Source organism: Carassius carassius, chromosome 50 (genome assembly GCF_963082965.1).
Source record: "Carassius carassius chromosome 50, fCarCar2.1, whole genome shotgun sequence".
Classification (NCBI taxonomy): Eukaryota; Metazoa; Chordata; class Actinopteri; order Cypriniformes; family Cyprinidae; genus Carassius; species Carassius carassius.
The window spans coordinates 9,752,161-9,767,980 of NC_081804.1; the positions used below are offsets into that span (position 1 = coordinate 9,752,161).

The 15,820-nt window shown below is 35.4% G+C and overlaps 1 protein-coding gene across 1 annotated transcript in view; it reads left to right on the forward strand.

The window, feature by feature from the left end:
- The window catches only part of LOC132133819 (cadherin EGF LAG seven-pass G-type receptor 1-like), a 50,060-nt gene extending 34,929 nt beyond the window's left edge, over window positions 1-15,131 (forward strand). The window contains exons 8-35 of the mRNA XM_059546814.1: window positions 190-315; window positions 1,302-1,468; window positions 1,591-1,776; window positions 2,767-2,880; window positions 2,964-3,138; window positions 3,256-3,397; window positions 4,710-4,830; window positions 5,506-5,689; window positions 6,055-6,156; window positions 6,888-6,982; window positions 7,118-7,327; window positions 7,450-7,633; window positions 7,725-7,865; window positions 7,968-8,178; window positions 8,842-9,009; window positions 9,150-9,276; window positions 9,368-9,568; window positions 9,678-9,852; window positions 10,569-10,681; window positions 10,799-10,875; window positions 10,966-11,092; window positions 11,495-11,620; window positions 11,739-11,875; window positions 12,075-12,169; window positions 12,244-12,387; window positions 12,497-12,709; window positions 13,278-13,548; window positions 13,630-15,131. Of these exons, the coding sequence (XP_059402797.1) occupies window positions 190-315; window positions 1,302-1,468; window positions 1,591-1,776; window positions 2,767-2,880; window positions 2,964-3,138; window positions 3,256-3,397; window positions 4,710-4,830; window positions 5,506-5,689; window positions 6,055-6,156; window positions 6,888-6,982; window positions 7,118-7,327; window positions 7,450-7,633; window positions 7,725-7,865; window positions 7,968-8,178; window positions 8,842-9,009; window positions 9,150-9,276; window positions 9,368-9,568; window positions 9,678-9,852; window positions 10,569-10,681; window positions 10,799-10,875; window positions 10,966-11,092; window positions 11,495-11,620; window positions 11,739-11,875; window positions 12,075-12,169; window positions 12,244-12,387; window positions 12,497-12,709; window positions 13,278-13,548; window positions 13,630-13,654 (4,157 nt within the window). The 3' untranslated portion in view covers window positions 13,655-15,131. The remainder of the gene's footprint in view (window positions 1-189; window positions 316-1,301; window positions 1,469-1,590; window positions 1,777-2,766; window positions 2,881-2,963; window positions 3,139-3,255; window positions 3,398-4,709; window positions 4,831-5,505; window positions 5,690-6,054; window positions 6,157-6,887; window positions 6,983-7,117; window positions 7,328-7,449; window positions 7,634-7,724; window positions 7,866-7,967; window positions 8,179-8,841; window positions 9,010-9,149; window positions 9,277-9,367; window positions 9,569-9,677; window positions 9,853-10,568; window positions 10,682-10,798; window positions 10,876-10,965; window positions 11,093-11,494; window positions 11,621-11,738; window positions 11,876-12,074; window positions 12,170-12,243; window positions 12,388-12,496; window positions 12,710-13,277; window positions 13,549-13,629) is intronic.
- Window positions 15,132-15,820: the final 689 nt, after the last annotated feature.

Here is a 15,820-nt window from a genome sequence, read left to right on the forward strand (position 1 = left end):
ATATAATATAAAAACAAACTCAAAACTTCCTCCTCAACCTCCCCAAATATTTGCATATGACCTCTTTAAACAAGAATTTTTTCATAGAACTGTTTTTTTTTTAAAGAATGTTTTTCTTTTTTGTAACTCTCCATTAAGGTGTCAAACTCCAACCCTAATATTTAAAGTGCACTTTCCCATTCTATTTAGGTTGTGCAGCAAAACATGACTATTGTAGCAAGGTTGTTTGTCAGAATGGAGGCGTATGTGTGAATAGATGGAACACCCACACCTGTAACTGCCCATTAGGCTACGGAGGAAAGAACTGTGAGCATGGTAAGATACTCCTCTTTTTCTGACTCTATTCTGTAAATCATTCTTCCTGGACACAAATACATAGACACGCCTACCATCTTTTGCCTGGATTTGCCCCATGGTCTTCTGTCTATCTGTCCGTCTCTGTCTCTGTCTCTGTCTCCGTCCTTCCTTCCTTCCTTCCTTCCTTCCTTCCTTCCTTCCTTTCTTTCTTTCTTCCTTTCTTTCTTTCTTATCTTTTTGCACTCTAAACCTATTTGAGTAAGTGCATTAATCATAAAGAGTCCCTCTTAATAGTGAGTGAAGATTTGAAAGCGTGAATGGGGTTGCAAATGGCTTAACATTTTCAGTGAGCTTAGTTTGACCTAATTTCCTGCAGTGAAACGCAGTTGAAGCTGCATTTTCTATTTATTTTTGCTTATCAGTTGGATGGAAGAATCATGCCATGTTATGAGACTAAAAGAAGTACATAGAAGTCCTAATACTGCCAACATATAGTAGATCTAAATCCCTCATGTCACCCCAAACCTGAATAACTTTTTTTATTCAGTGAAATACAAAGTAGATGTTTTGATACAACATACAACTACAGCAAACTGAGATCAGGGACTCTAAAAAGGACACTGAAAAACATCCTCTCAGCTGTAGGTCTAAAATTGAGGGAAACTGAAAAGAAGGCCCAACTATGAGTATCACCACTATTACTGTCACACTCCCAGGGCTGGGTCTAAGATACACAACTGTTATTTCCATTAGTCCAGCCCCACATAAAGAAAGTAAAATATTTGCCCTGAAGACACTGGTTTCACATTGCTGATTAAGAAATGTCCTGGATGACTGGGAAACATTCCTCCGTGTGCGAATGATAGTGATTATCTGTGCCTCAGGATAGGAGGGAATGTTAAAGTATCAAGTGGCGCTTATTACCTTCATCAGACTTCAGTTAATAAAACAACTTTGTATAGTCTGGATGTCATCTAAACTGTCTGATGGTCTTCTTTCTACAGTTATGCCCGCCCCTCTGAATTTTGATGGCCATGCGCTGGTGTCATGGAGCGAGACCGATATTACCATCGCTATTCCCTGGTACATGGGTCTTATGTTTCGCACCCGAAAAAGCACAGGCGTTCTGCTACAGGCCACTGCTGGAGAGTTTTCCAAGATTAGTCTTATGGTAAGTATTGTGTTTCAGTCATCCACTTTGATCAATCCTGTTTTCCATGATATGCCTGCTTTAATAAAGCAGATAAATGAGACTTGTATTAGTTTTCTCAGCAACTTATTTTGTCTTTCCAGGTGAACAACAGACACCTTCGGTTCCAGGTGTTTCTGGGGGTCAGACGTGTGGCACTCTTAGATTTTCCTCAGGTGACCGTGGATAACGGTGAATGGCACCATGTGCTCGTCGAGCTCAAGAGTGGAAAAGATGGCAAAGACATCAAATACATTGCTCTTGTGTCTTTGGACTACGGCATGTTTCAGGTATATGATCTCAATATTTATTTATAGACCACCTTAATCTGCTTCAAACACACATTTTAAACTTTTCACACTGTTTAGTATATTTAATTTGTCTAAATGAATTAATTTGTTGAAAATCTTTGGATATTTAGTAGATATAAGCAGTTACAAAACCTTAAAGCATTTTTATTACTTGACTTGAAATAAAACATTAACTGAAATAAAAAAAATAAATAATAAAAAAACATACATTTATTTTATTTCCTCTAATTGCCAAGGCATTTTCATTCTCATTGTCATTTATTAACTTATGTTGATGTACTAAAATAACTAAAGCTGAAACTGAAATTAAAATGAATAAAAACTATATAGACGTATAAAAAACACAAAAACACAACGAATAAACCTAAAAATTAAAATAGAAAATACAAAACAAAAAATAACTACAAATATAAAAAATAATGTTATAGTTTCTCATTGACACTAAAATAATATTGTATTTGAATAAAACATCTTGCCACTATAGTTCTTTATATATTCTAAATGCATGCTTTTGACATAGTGTTTTTTTTAATCAGAAATGATGCATAATAAAAATGATGCATGGAAGCAATCCACATTAAAGTTTAGTTTGCATAAATAAATCATGATATAATATATTTTTTTAGCAGAATAACTATTAAAAATATTAGTAGTAGTATTTAAAATGTAATGATTAATATTTTATTATAGATTTTCCTATTTTAAGATAATTTAGGTCTGAGAAGGTTAAAACAACAAAGTCTATACATAAAATTTTGCTGCAAAAATAAATGATGATAAATGGCATAAAAACGTTTTCAGAAAAAGGTTTCAAGTGAATATGAATAAGAAATAAAATGTGTGGAATCTGTAAGTTTAATAAAATCACCCGAGGGACAACAAAGTGCTCCTACAGTAGATGAAGAAACATGTGGTTTGGGTTCTGAAAACATGAGTTTAAGATATTTTTGATATTGTTTTGATGTCTAGAGGACAGTAGAGATCGGTAATGAGCTGCCCGGACTTAAACTGAGGAACTTGTTTATCGGTGGACTGCTTAAGAAAGATGGCACTGTGCAGGCTGGATTTACTGGCTGCATGCAGGTATACTCACATACACACACATTTACATCGTTTAAAGGTGTGTATTGTGTTATTCACACGAGTACATCATGTGGTCTTCTCAGGGTTTGCGTATAGGTGAGACCTCCACCAACACTGCCAACGTCAACATACGGCTTGCGACACGAATCCGCGCGAAAGACGGATGTAACGTACCTGATGTTTGTCAGTCCAACCTGTGTCCATCTCACAGCCGCTGCACGGACAACTGGGCATCCTACACATGTGTCTGCCAGCCAGGTAACACCAATAGTGCTGCCAATGGACTAAAAAGATTTACAGTATTTATATAGTTGGGTGCAAAAGCTTGAGACCACATTTAAACACACTCTCTTTCTGTCTTTTTCTATTCCCCAGGTTATTTCGGCAGGGACTGTGTGGATGCGTGTCTCTTGAACCCTTGCGAACACATTTCTTCCTGTGTTCGTAAACCTAGCATCAAACATGGCTACAGCTGTGAGTGTGGACACAATTATTATGGCCAGTACTGTGAGCACAAGTGAGTATCTCTCAGTCGCTTAGATTCATTCATTCATATTGCTCATACTAAGGTGTAAGGACATATATTCAGCATCCTAAATTGTTTTTCATACATGAATGCTGCCTCAAATCATGTAGCTCATTGAACAAAGATTTTTAAGCAATCAGACATGCCGTTTTGCATTCCCTTAAGTACAAAAAAAAGTGTCCATGTCAACATTTAAAGAGATTAAAATTTGATGAAATTTCTGTAATTGTTTATTCACCCTCATGTGATGCCAAACCATAACTATATTCCTTCTGTGGAACAAAAATATATTTTGAAGAATGATTAAACTGTTTTTGTCCATACAGATTTCCATTCCATATATAAAAAAAATATATATTTTTTTAAATCTGGGACATTCTTCAAAATATTTTACTTTATTTCTGCAGAAGAAAGTAAGTCATAGAGGTTTGGAAATAATTATAGAGCATTCATTTTTGGTTGAACGATCCCTTTAATGTCTAGATTTGGTTGGATTAAGAAAATCGCTGGACTTTTAGATAAAGCTTGGTACTTGCTGAAACACGCTGACTGACAACAGCTTTATTGTCTCATGGTCTGTTTCATGAACTGCCAAGGTTTGTAAGTGGCGAAAGCTGTGATAGCAGATGTTTGTGACAGTATTTTTACAATGTTCCTTTTATTCTGGTAATTCCGCATGTATTTGATGCCCACACTGTAAGGCTTTAATTTATAATGCAACTGCTGGAATTATTTAGCCAGAATTTCTTCCATTAAAGATAAACTGTAGATATCAAAAGCTTTAATGTTTTAAAAGTGCGTTTTCTTTTCTTTTTCTTTTTTAGTCAGATTTTAATGTCATTGTATGTCATTTTACATAATATAAATAAAATAATAAGGACAAAAACTATCTCTAAAATCTTACAAAAATTAGCGACAAGAGAATTTCCATGAGTGGCCAAAAGAGACTAAAATAACAGTCTATTTTTGAAATGATTTAGTTTCCACACCTTCCTTTTACCATGAAAAGATTCTCTTTTAAATGATCACAAAGGACACGAGCTTAGAATGATGTATTGCTTTCACACAAGCAATTTCATGTTTGCCTTGCAGTCAGAATCTACTGCTTTGATTTTACAAAAGAACTTCATGTACAATTTCCCCTTTTCAAACGTCCAATCAGTCTCAGTTCCCAATATAAGCTTTTTTGAGTATCATTCTGTGAAGTTTGAAGCTTATACTGTTTTTCGCTAGGCACTATTGCACATTTTATTTTTTTCTGTCTTTTTCACATTTAATCTGTTGTTTGCGCACACACACACAGAGGGGACCAACCTTGTGCTCGCGGCTGGTGGGGATACCCGACCTGTGGGCCCTGTAACTGCGATGTCAGCAAAGGCTTCAAAAGGGACTGTAATAAAACCACAGGAGAGTGTAGCTGCAAGGTAAGCTGCAAGTGATTGCATGCTCCAGATTCTCAAGTGGAACCATTGACTTCTAGTTGTTATCCAACAGTCACCCTTCTCATAAATTGAATCATGTGGCATGTCGTATAAATGTTTGAAGATTTTTTTTATGTTTTTGGAGTCTTTCTTATTCACCAAAACTGCATTTGTTTGATAACAAATACACCAAAAACAGTCATGTTGTTAGTTAAAATCGATTTTTCTATTTTAATATATTTTAAGGTGCAATATGACGGCAAAGCAGAATTTTCTGCATTTATTTGAAATATAAATATGTTGTAACATCGTAAGTGTTTTTACTGTCACTTTTAAACATTTAATGTATGCTTGCTGAATAAAATTAATATATTTTTTAATCTATGAAAGCTTGTTTCCACCACAGGATAGAAAAGTTCTGAAAGTAATTGCGACTTTTTATCTCACAATTCAAACAGTTTTTCTCTGAATTCTGAGTTTATATCTCTCAATTTTTTTAATTGCGAGATATAAAGTCATAATTCCAAGATGTTAACTCTAAATACAAATGTGCAAGTCAAGAAAAAAAGTTGGAACTGTGATATATAAACAGTTGTGAGAGAAAAAGCCAGAATTGTGGAGTTACAATTACTTGTAGTTCATGCTCACAAAATACCATTATTTTCTCCTCCTTTTTAGGACAATTACTTTCGGCCTCTTGGTGCAGACACTTGCTACCCATGCGATTGTTTTCACCTTGGAGCGCATTCCCGGACATGTGACGCGGTAACTGGCCAGTGCCCCTGTAAGATGGGTGTGGTGGGTCGTCAGTGCAACCGTTGTGACAACCCCTTCGCAGAGGTGACAGTCGGGGGATGTGTGGGTATGTGTGCTGTCAGCTGGCCAAGATATCAGTTAACTGTTGTCAACCTCATTTCAAAACTGCTTTCAAAGTGCTTCACAACATCTTGGACAACTGAAAGAATAAGGGCAAAAATATAAAAGCTGTTATCAATTTTAGCTTACATTTGCATTCATAGGATGATGAAATGTAAGTGCAATACACTCCAGCCATGAGCAGACTGCTTTCATGCCATCTGTACTGACTGTGAGCTTTATAAATAATGGACATTTGTGGCTCCTGAAAAGGTCTTATCATTTAGACATAGCAATAAGCCTTGTTAATGGCACTAAGAGGCATCTGTTTTCCTTTTTTCCTTACTCACACTCTATTTGGTTGTTATCTAGTTGTATATGATGGTTGTCCCAAAGCCTTTGAAGACGGTATCTGGTGGCCACGCACCATGTTTGGTGGCCCCGCAGCCACAAACTGCCCTAAAGAATCCAGTGGTGAGTAGATGATTTATACTCTCTTTAACCAAATCAAGAATTTAACCGAACAATCAACACACTGGATCTGAAAATTCTTTTCACCAGAAATTGCAAAACGTAATTACAGAATTACAAAATGGCAAGTAACACATTGAATTAAATGTCAAATGTTGAAGTATAAAGACTAAAATTAAAAAATATTTTCTTGCAAAACATTTAAATAAGCTTTGTTTTAATTATTTGTTTGTTTACATTTTTTGGTTTATAATTATAAATGTACAGCTACATTTATGTAATTAAATATATATAATTGGTCCTACTTAATTAGAAACTTGTGATTTTTGTAGACATTTATATTCATATTATTGTAAATATAGTTATATTCAGATAGTTTATGTATTTTACTGTATAATTGTACCTCTAAATGGATTTTACTATAAAACTATATATATATATATATATATATATATATATATATATATATATATATATATATATATATATATACATGTATACACATATAGATATAAACAAATAAATACATATTTTAGTCCCAAAATAAATCCCATATTTTATTTAGTTTTTTGTCCATTTTTAAGATTTTTCTATAATAAAAAAACTAATAGTACTAATAATAGCGCAGAAGATGTGTCCAAACCTTGACTGGTAGTGTTTATATGGAATTTTCATCTCTTTATTACAGAATTGTTGAATAATTGATCAATATCCCTTCATTTGTCGTTTGACAGGCACAGCTATCCGTCATTGCAGCGATGATAAAGGTTGGCTTCCACCTGAGCTCTTCAACTGCACTTCCCTCAGCTTTTCAAAGCTAAAGAAAGAGGTTTGAGACTCTGCTGGTTGATTCCAGTTGGAACTGTAGTCATGGAAGAAATTGTACAATTGACTGTTAAATATTTGACTCCATCTTACACAATCCTAGAAGTGTCCAGTGTTTTCTCCTTCATGTGTGACTTAGAGTGAGGATCTTCATGCTAATGCTTCTCGAATGGATGGAGAAAAATCAAAAAGCCTTGTAGGCCTTCTGCACTCTGCCACATACAACACGGATCGTCTCTTTGGGAATGATGTGAGGACGGCCTACCATCTGCTGGCCAGTGTGTTAGAGCATGAAAGTCTGCAGCAGGGTTTTGAGCTCACCGCCACTCATGATGCTGATTTCAACAAGGTATAGACCTTAAAGACCTTCACATACGCTTCCAGATTTAAACAGAACATATTCAAGTTTTATCTGATCAGTCCATTGAATAGTCCAGTATTAATGAACTTTACTCTTCGGTGGTGTGGTAGAACATCATTAAAGCTGGAAGTGCCATCCTTGACCCGATCAACAAGGAGCACTGGCAGAAGATACAGCGCTCTGATGGCGGGACGGCGCATCTGCTGCATCACTTTGAGGAGTACGGCAACACTCTGGTACAGAACATGAGGAAGACTTACCTGAGACCCTTCACCATCGTCACTGACAACATGAGTTAGTATTGGGTTCTCCATCCTGTAGCATCTGCTCTGCTCAATTTTAAGTGTTTGATATAAAAATATATACATTTTTTCTTTATGACTAGTTGTTGCATTAGGTTTTCTGGACTCCACTGCAAACCACGACAAGATTCCACGATTTCAGGAAGTCAAGGAGGTTTTCTCAAAAGAGCTAGGGTCATCTGTTGTGTTCCCAAACCTTATCACCATGCCAAAAAAGAACAAAGGTTCTCACTTTTAAACTTGTTTCTTTATATTATCAGTTATATAATGGAAATGTGCAATGTTTCAACTTAATACTAAACTGTATTATGTCTTATACACTATAGATGCTTTTACCACAGAGCCTCCAGCTCAGATTGAACACACTGAGTCTTTCCTCAGTATGGATGAATCAGATAATGTTGACTTCACATCATCCATTAAGAAAAGAAGGCATGCAGAACAACCCGATCCACCTGCTGTTGTGATGGTGCTGATCTACAGGTCTCTGGGTCGACTCCTTCCAGAGAGTTATGATCCGGACCGGCGCAGTCTTAGGTAGCACTTCAGCCTGACAAACAATAGACTTCCTTGTTCAAGAGATGTTATATTTAAAGAATTATATATATATACAGTACAGACCAAAAGTTTGGACACACCTTCTCATTCAAAGAGTTTTCTTTATTTTCACACTGAAGGCATCAAAACTATAAATTAACACATGTGGAATTATATATGGAATTATATACATAACAAAAAAGTGTGAAAAAACTGAAAATATGTCATATTCTAGGTTCTTCAAAGTAGCCACCTTTTGCTTTGATTACTGCTTTGCACACTCTTGGCATTCTCTTGATGAGCTTCAAGAGGTAGTCACCTGAAATGGTCTTCCAACAGTCTTGAAGGAGTTCCCCGAGAGATGCTTAGCACTTGTTGGCCCTTTTGCCTTCAGTCTGCGGTACAGCTCACCCCTAAACCATCTCGATTGGGTTCAGGTCCGGTGACTGTGGAGGCCAGGTCCCCATCACTCTCCTTCTTGGTCAAACAGCCCTTGATGCCTTCAGTGTGACTCTACAATTTTCATAGTCATGAAAATAAAGAAAACTCTTTATTATAAAACTCGCACTGCTAAAAAAATCTAAAATATTGGCAGATAACCAATATGGTACTGATTTTTTTCTGGTCCTTTTATTTCTTACCTGGTGCTCTACACATCCCCAGACTGCCCACTCGTCCTGTCATCAACACACCTGTAGTAAGCGTGGTGGTCCACAGGGATGGAGAACCTCTCCTCACCCCACTCCAAAGACCCATCACCCTAAACTTCAGGCTCCTGGAGACCCACGAGAGGACCAAACCTGTGTGTGTCTACTGGAATCACTCTATCCCGTGAGTCCTTAACGAATCAATAGATTATATTTCTTTTTATAATATGGCCAGAAGAAACCCATCTCTGCTTGTGCTGTAATTATAGAATAATTTAATTTTTTATTATTATCTGAGTCATTCCTCCTGCTCTTATTTGACAGGGTTGCTAGTGGAGGTGCCTGGTCTTCTAAAGGCTGCGAGCTGGTCTTCAGAAACTCGACTCACATCAGCTGCCAGTGCAACCACTTAACCAGCTTTGCTGTCCTCATGGACATCTCCAAACGAGAGGTAAGACACTGCCAGCTAGTTTGGTTTATATGGATTTTTGCTAGTATACAGCCAGCTAACTGGTTTTTGAACGCTGTCATCTTGTCCACAGCATGGTGATGTTCTTCCACTGAAAGTGGTGACCTACACGACAGTGTCTGCCTCTCTGGTGGCCCTCCTCATCACCTTCCTCCTGCTGGCCATTCTTCGCAAGCTGCGCTCAAACCTACACAGCATCCACAAGAACCTGGTGGCCGCCATCTTCCTCTCTGAGCTCATCTTCCTCGCTGGCATCAATCAGACTGACAGTCCGGTGAGCAGCTGGGAGAGTTTTTTGATTATAATATCAACAGCATTATTTTATTTTATTTATCGTAGACATTTGTGTTTAATACTAAACCTGTTTCTTGTCTGATTTGTAGTTTTTATGTACAGTTGTGGCCATTCTGCTACATTATTCGTACATGTGTGCATTTGCCTGGATGTTTGTGGAGGGGCTGCACATCTATCGCATGCTGACTGAGATACGTAACATCAACCAGGGCCACATGCGCTTCTACTACGCCATCGGCTGGGGGATTCCTGCTGTTATCACTGGTATGAAACTTAGACGGGTCCTGAGGGACACAATTTATCAAATATATACTGGATTTAATATGTTTTATATACACTATATATGTAGATACACTGTATATGTAATACATTAACATTCAAAAATGTGGGGTCAGAAAGATTAATTTGAGAAATTAATATTTTTTATTTAGCAAAGATGCATCAAACTGATGAAAATGTTTGCAATTTCTTTTTTAAATAAATGCAGTTCTTTTGAACTTTGTATTAATCATTAGAATTAATAAAAAAAAAATATATTGTCCACAAAAAGCATAAAGCAGCAAAAGCTGTTTTCAATATTATTAATAATAATAATAAAAGTGTTATTTGAGTGTCAAATCAGCATATTAGAATGAATTCTGAAGGATAGTATGACACTGAAGACTGGAGCAGTGATGCTGAAAATTTTGCCTGGCCATCACAGAAATAATTTATATTTTAACGTATTTATATTAAATTATAATAATTTTCAAAACACTGATAGATTTTTGATCTAATAAATGTAGCCTTGTTGATCATAAGTGACTTCTTTCAAAAACATAAATATTGTTGTCCCAAAAACATGTTGCTGAAAATAAAAGAACATTTATTTTATTCACAAGATTTACTCAAAATCAACCGAATACTGACCACGCAGACCCCCAGTGATTCACATCTTGATTGTGCACCACTGACACTGATGATTATTTGATTCTTGTCAGGTCTGGCTGTGGGTTTGGATCCTCAGGGTTATGGAAACCCTGATTTCTGCTGGCTCTCTGTTTATGACACTCTTATCTGGAGCATCACAGGACCAATCTCCATAGTAGTGCTGGTCAGTTGGTGTATTTTAATCTTGTTTAACGCTGTGGAAACGCTGCTTTCCTTACCATCTGCCAACTGATGAATTTGGTTTTGAGTAAATAGTGAAAAACAGTCCTCTGTTTAACAGATAAATATAATCCTAATTGTGCTGGCAGCCAAAGCCTCATGTGGACGGTGCCAACAAACAGAAAGGTCAGGAGCAATGTAAGTCCAGTGAGAAAGCTTAAAGGTCAAACTGACCAATACTGAAACACAAATGCCTGGTGTTCAGAATTCTCATTTGCTCTTGTGCAGCTCTGCTCTTCGAGTGGCCTTCCTCCTCCTGTTGCTCATCAGCGCCACCTGGCTGCTGGGTCTCATGGCAGTCAACAGTGATGTGCTGTCCTTCCACTACCTCTTCGCCCTCCTTAGCTGCTTACAGGTGTATATGCTCATGTGCTGTGTAAACATATCTCTTCATTTACTTTGCTGTTTTCTTTCTGTATTGCTTATTTTATTAGCAACAATAACTTATGCTGTATCAATACAGTTTTCAGCATATATAGTAATTAAATAATTATTATTTATGTCATTGTTGCTAGTAAGCACACAATACAGAAAGCGAATAGTGAAGTAAAAAACATGTGAAAAGAAAGGTAAAATAAAAAAAGATTAATGGATACATGGATAATTAAATACAATACAATGGGAATTACTTAATGTGTTTATACGAACCATAAGGGATTGGATTGTACTCTTTAACAAACAATTTTGCTTGTGTATTATGACAGCTATTTATGTATGTAATTAATCAGTAATGATGTGTGTGTTTTTTTCATTCCAGGGCATGTGCATCTTCTTCTTCCACTGTATTCTCAACAAAGATGTGAGGAGGAACCTGAAAAGTGTCTTTACAGGGAAGAAAGTACCAGCTGAAGATCCCAGTACAACACGGGCGACCTTACTCACAGTGAGTTTGACACTTACATTAAATTAATAAGTTAATTAAAAATCTCAAGTTTCGTGTATAGGCACACTTTTATTACTGATGAATCAGTAACAGTGAATCACTTCTTCTGTCGTCCCAGCGGTCTCTGAATGGTGACGTGTATACAGAGGATGGAGGTCTGTACCGGACCACCATTGGAGAGTCCACTGTATCTCTGGAGAGCTCTATTAGATCAGGCAAGAGTCACAGCAGCAGCTACCCTGTTTCCACACTCAGGTAATACACCAGGAGTTAATTAAGTTTTGAGTTATTATATATTAAATGCCAAGATTTTCTGCATTTGTGAAAATTTCTCTAGCAACTTATTGTCACTGAATAACTTTAATGTGAATCCACATAATATAATGATAGATACAAATTCACAGTATGTCAGTAATAATGCATAGATTTGATTTATTTTATTTTTTTCACTCAGGGAGAAGAAACGTAGCATATCGTCTAATGGTGGGAATGTGAGGCATGATGAAGGAGACTCGTCGATCTTTTTCCATAAGAGTAAAACAGCAGAAGGTTAGGGCACTTAGACCATTGAAGGCTCAGCTGGTGTCATAACTTCTGAATAATGGTTTTCTGTTATTATTCAGACTCAGATTCGGACAGTGAGCTCTCAGTGGATGAACACAGCAGCTCCTTCGCTTCCTCCCAATCCTCGGACAGTGAGGATGAGGCCAGGCACTCCAGGACCAAATGGAATAACGAGAGAACGCCCATCCACAGCACACCTAAAGGTGCCTGCAGCCTCTTCTGTGACCTCTGACATGCTCTCTTATGTGTTTAATTCATTTTATTCATATTTAAACTTGGACGTTTAATAACTTTGTACATGTTGTTCTGAAGCTGATGCCATTTCCGGTCAAGGGAAGCAATACCGGCCGGAACAGCCAGCCACAGCCAGTGAAAATGAGGATAAAGGGGGTCCAGAGAAACTGCGTGTGGAAACAAAAGTGAATGTGGAGCTTCATCAAGGGAATAAATTAAATCACAATGGAGATGTGTCTCAAAGTGAGAGTTCACCCAGTCAGCCAAACAGCAATCAGCTACCCAGAAGAGGTGAGAGACCACTTCTTAAACTAAACAAAGATTACTACAACTTAAAAACTTGCCCTAAAAATAAAATACTTAACAAGATTGAACTATATTAGTACTTGGAAAAATACATTTTCTTCATGCATGTATAATATTTATAATTCATTTATAACATTAAAATAATATGTAATAATTTAATAGTTAATATTTATAATAATGTTATAATCTATGACATTATCTATTTGTATTTAAATAAATATATATTTAAATATATAGTTATAAAATAACTATAACTATTTGAAAATATGTATATATGTATGTATATATTTATAGTGTTCTATTAAAATATTCTGTATATTATAATGTAGTGTATTAGTACTTTCATATTAGAGACATTTAAAAGAACGAGATCACCAATATTAAAACAATATTTAAGAATTTTATAGGGAATATTATATTATATTATATTATATTATATTATATTATATTATATTATATTATATTATATTATATTATATTATATTATATTATATTATATTATATTATATTATATTATATTATATTATATTATATTAACATTTCACTTTATTAGGCATTTTAAAGAACAAGATCACATATCCACCCCCGCTGACAGACAAGAACATGAAGAACCGCTTGAGAGAGAAGCTCATTGACTACAACCCACCCCAGATCCCCCGAAAGACTCCATCGGTGGGGTCAAACGAGGGCGTTTGCTCAGGAACTGAGGCCAACAGCATCATCATCAAACCACCTCCATTACCACCCCAGTCTGCCCTGAACGGGATCGCCGTGGAGCTGGGCATGAGCCCCGTCACCCTGGCGGATGAAGACTTTGATTCGGAGTGAGTTGGATGTCAAATGCTGATCGTTACAATGTATTTGGTCACATTCTGATTGTAACACCTCTGTCTTTCTCTTGTTAGTGGCAGCAATGAAACGTCAATCTGAGTCTTCACCTTGAAGGACGCTGAATCAGCTGGAATGGGTTTAAACCAGTTTCTGTGTCCCCTTTAGTATTAAAGCACAACATGGCCCTGCTCTGAAGTTGTTTTTTATATTATTTATAAAGGTCCCTTTAATACAAATGGAAGCTGGGCACTAGCTATCCCAGAATTCCAAAGTGCTACATTGTCCAAGTTGAGCTAGATGAGGACAGAAAAGTTTTCTTACGTTAAAATCAATAAAGCTTATCTGGAGTTACAACAAAAGACTTTGATATTAATTAGCATTTGTACAGTTTATGCAAGAATTCATCAGTCATAAACGGATTACTTATGATGTGTAATTAATGTTTATAGTTACATTTTGTATTTTAGATGTGTAATAGGGTTATTTGTAAAAATGTAAATTAGGATTTAACTGGGTTGCCAATACTGAATATTTATGTTTACAGTGGTATTTTTTACAGCACTGTTCTGGATGTTTATATTGTGTTTTTTTATACTGTGCATTTGTTGTTGTTGTTTGCCCCAAACAAGTTTTCTTTCTCCCAGTTATGTTTCAGATGAATTATTGGTATAAAGATGTCCATCATACAGATTGTTTGTCATTGGGTTCAATGGGCCTGTTGTGTTTTTACGGTCATTACCTCTGACAGTATTTTACTGCTTATGTTCAGCAAGCCTTTAAGGGATAGTTCACCCAAAAATTTAAATTTTGTCATCATTTACTCACCCTCATGTCATTCCAAACCTGTATGAATTGCTTTCTCATGTTAAACATAAAAGAAGATATTTTGAAGATAGCTGGTAATCAAACTGTTGATGGTTCCCATTGACTTCCATAGTATTTATTTTCCTACTATGGAAGTCAATAGGAACCATCAACAGTTTGATTACCAGCTATCTTCAAAATATCTTCTTTTATGTTCAACATAAGAAAGCAACTCATACAGGTTTGGAATGACATGAGGGTGAGTAAATGATGACCGAATTTTCATTTTTGGGTGAACTATCCCTTTAAATTCTCTGCCAGTGCTGTACATGGAAAAACAGTGTTTTGTTAGGTTTGCTCTGCATCTAAATTACCAACAGAGAATTAAAAGCTTCCTAAAGTGCCTGTCGACTGTTTTATAGCTCTGCCAAACCTCTTGTGTAAATAGTATAGACTGAGATATTCAGGGAGCTGTTCTTTTGTTTTTACTCATGTTAAAGGTCAAACTATGTGAAAGTGATGTCAGGTCAGTAACAATGTAATCTGTAATAGTTTAGAAGCATTTATTGATTGCTAGTCCTTCAGTGAACACACATTACCAATGTGACATAGATTAAATGTGTATCCGTGAAATACCTCCATTACTTGTCAAAGCTCGTAGATATTAGATACCAGCATGTAAAAAAAAAAGTATTTATATTCTTACTATTCGCACTGATAATACATTTGAACATTGTAAATAAATGAATTTAAAAGATTTAATTACAAAGTCTGTAGGATCTTGTATCTTTTTTTCCCATCATAAAATATTACTTGTGATTTTGCAGAATTTTTGAAGGTATTTTTAATATTATTTTGCTATTATGAAATTCCTTCAATTTATCAGTTTAAACGTCTTTTTTTTTAAATAAATTAATCATTTTATTCAACAAAGACACATTATATTAATTACAGTAAATATATGAAATGTTTTCATCAAAGAATCTTAAAAAAAAAATTTCCACAAAAATACCATTACCATTGATAATAACAGGAAAGGGTTCTTGAACAGCAAATCAGCATGATTTCTGAATTATATATATATATAAAAAAAAATTTTTTTAAATTAGCTTTGCCATCACAGGAATAAATTACATTTTAAAATATATTAAAATAGAAAGCAGTTATGTTAAATTTGTGTAATTATATTACTGTTTTTACATTGTATTATTATTATTATTATTATTATTATTAAATAAATGCAGCCTTGGTTAGTAAAAACATAAAAAATCTATTTAAGTGAATAATATTTAAATAATAATAAATACAAAATTTAACCCAATCTACCCCACCATGATACTAAATGATTACCAGACTGAAATGACGTAGTATTTACATGATAACTTGTGATAAAAACATATTTAAAGCACCATGTTTAAAAATCATATAATGTGCAAATAAATTATAGTAATTTATATAGTG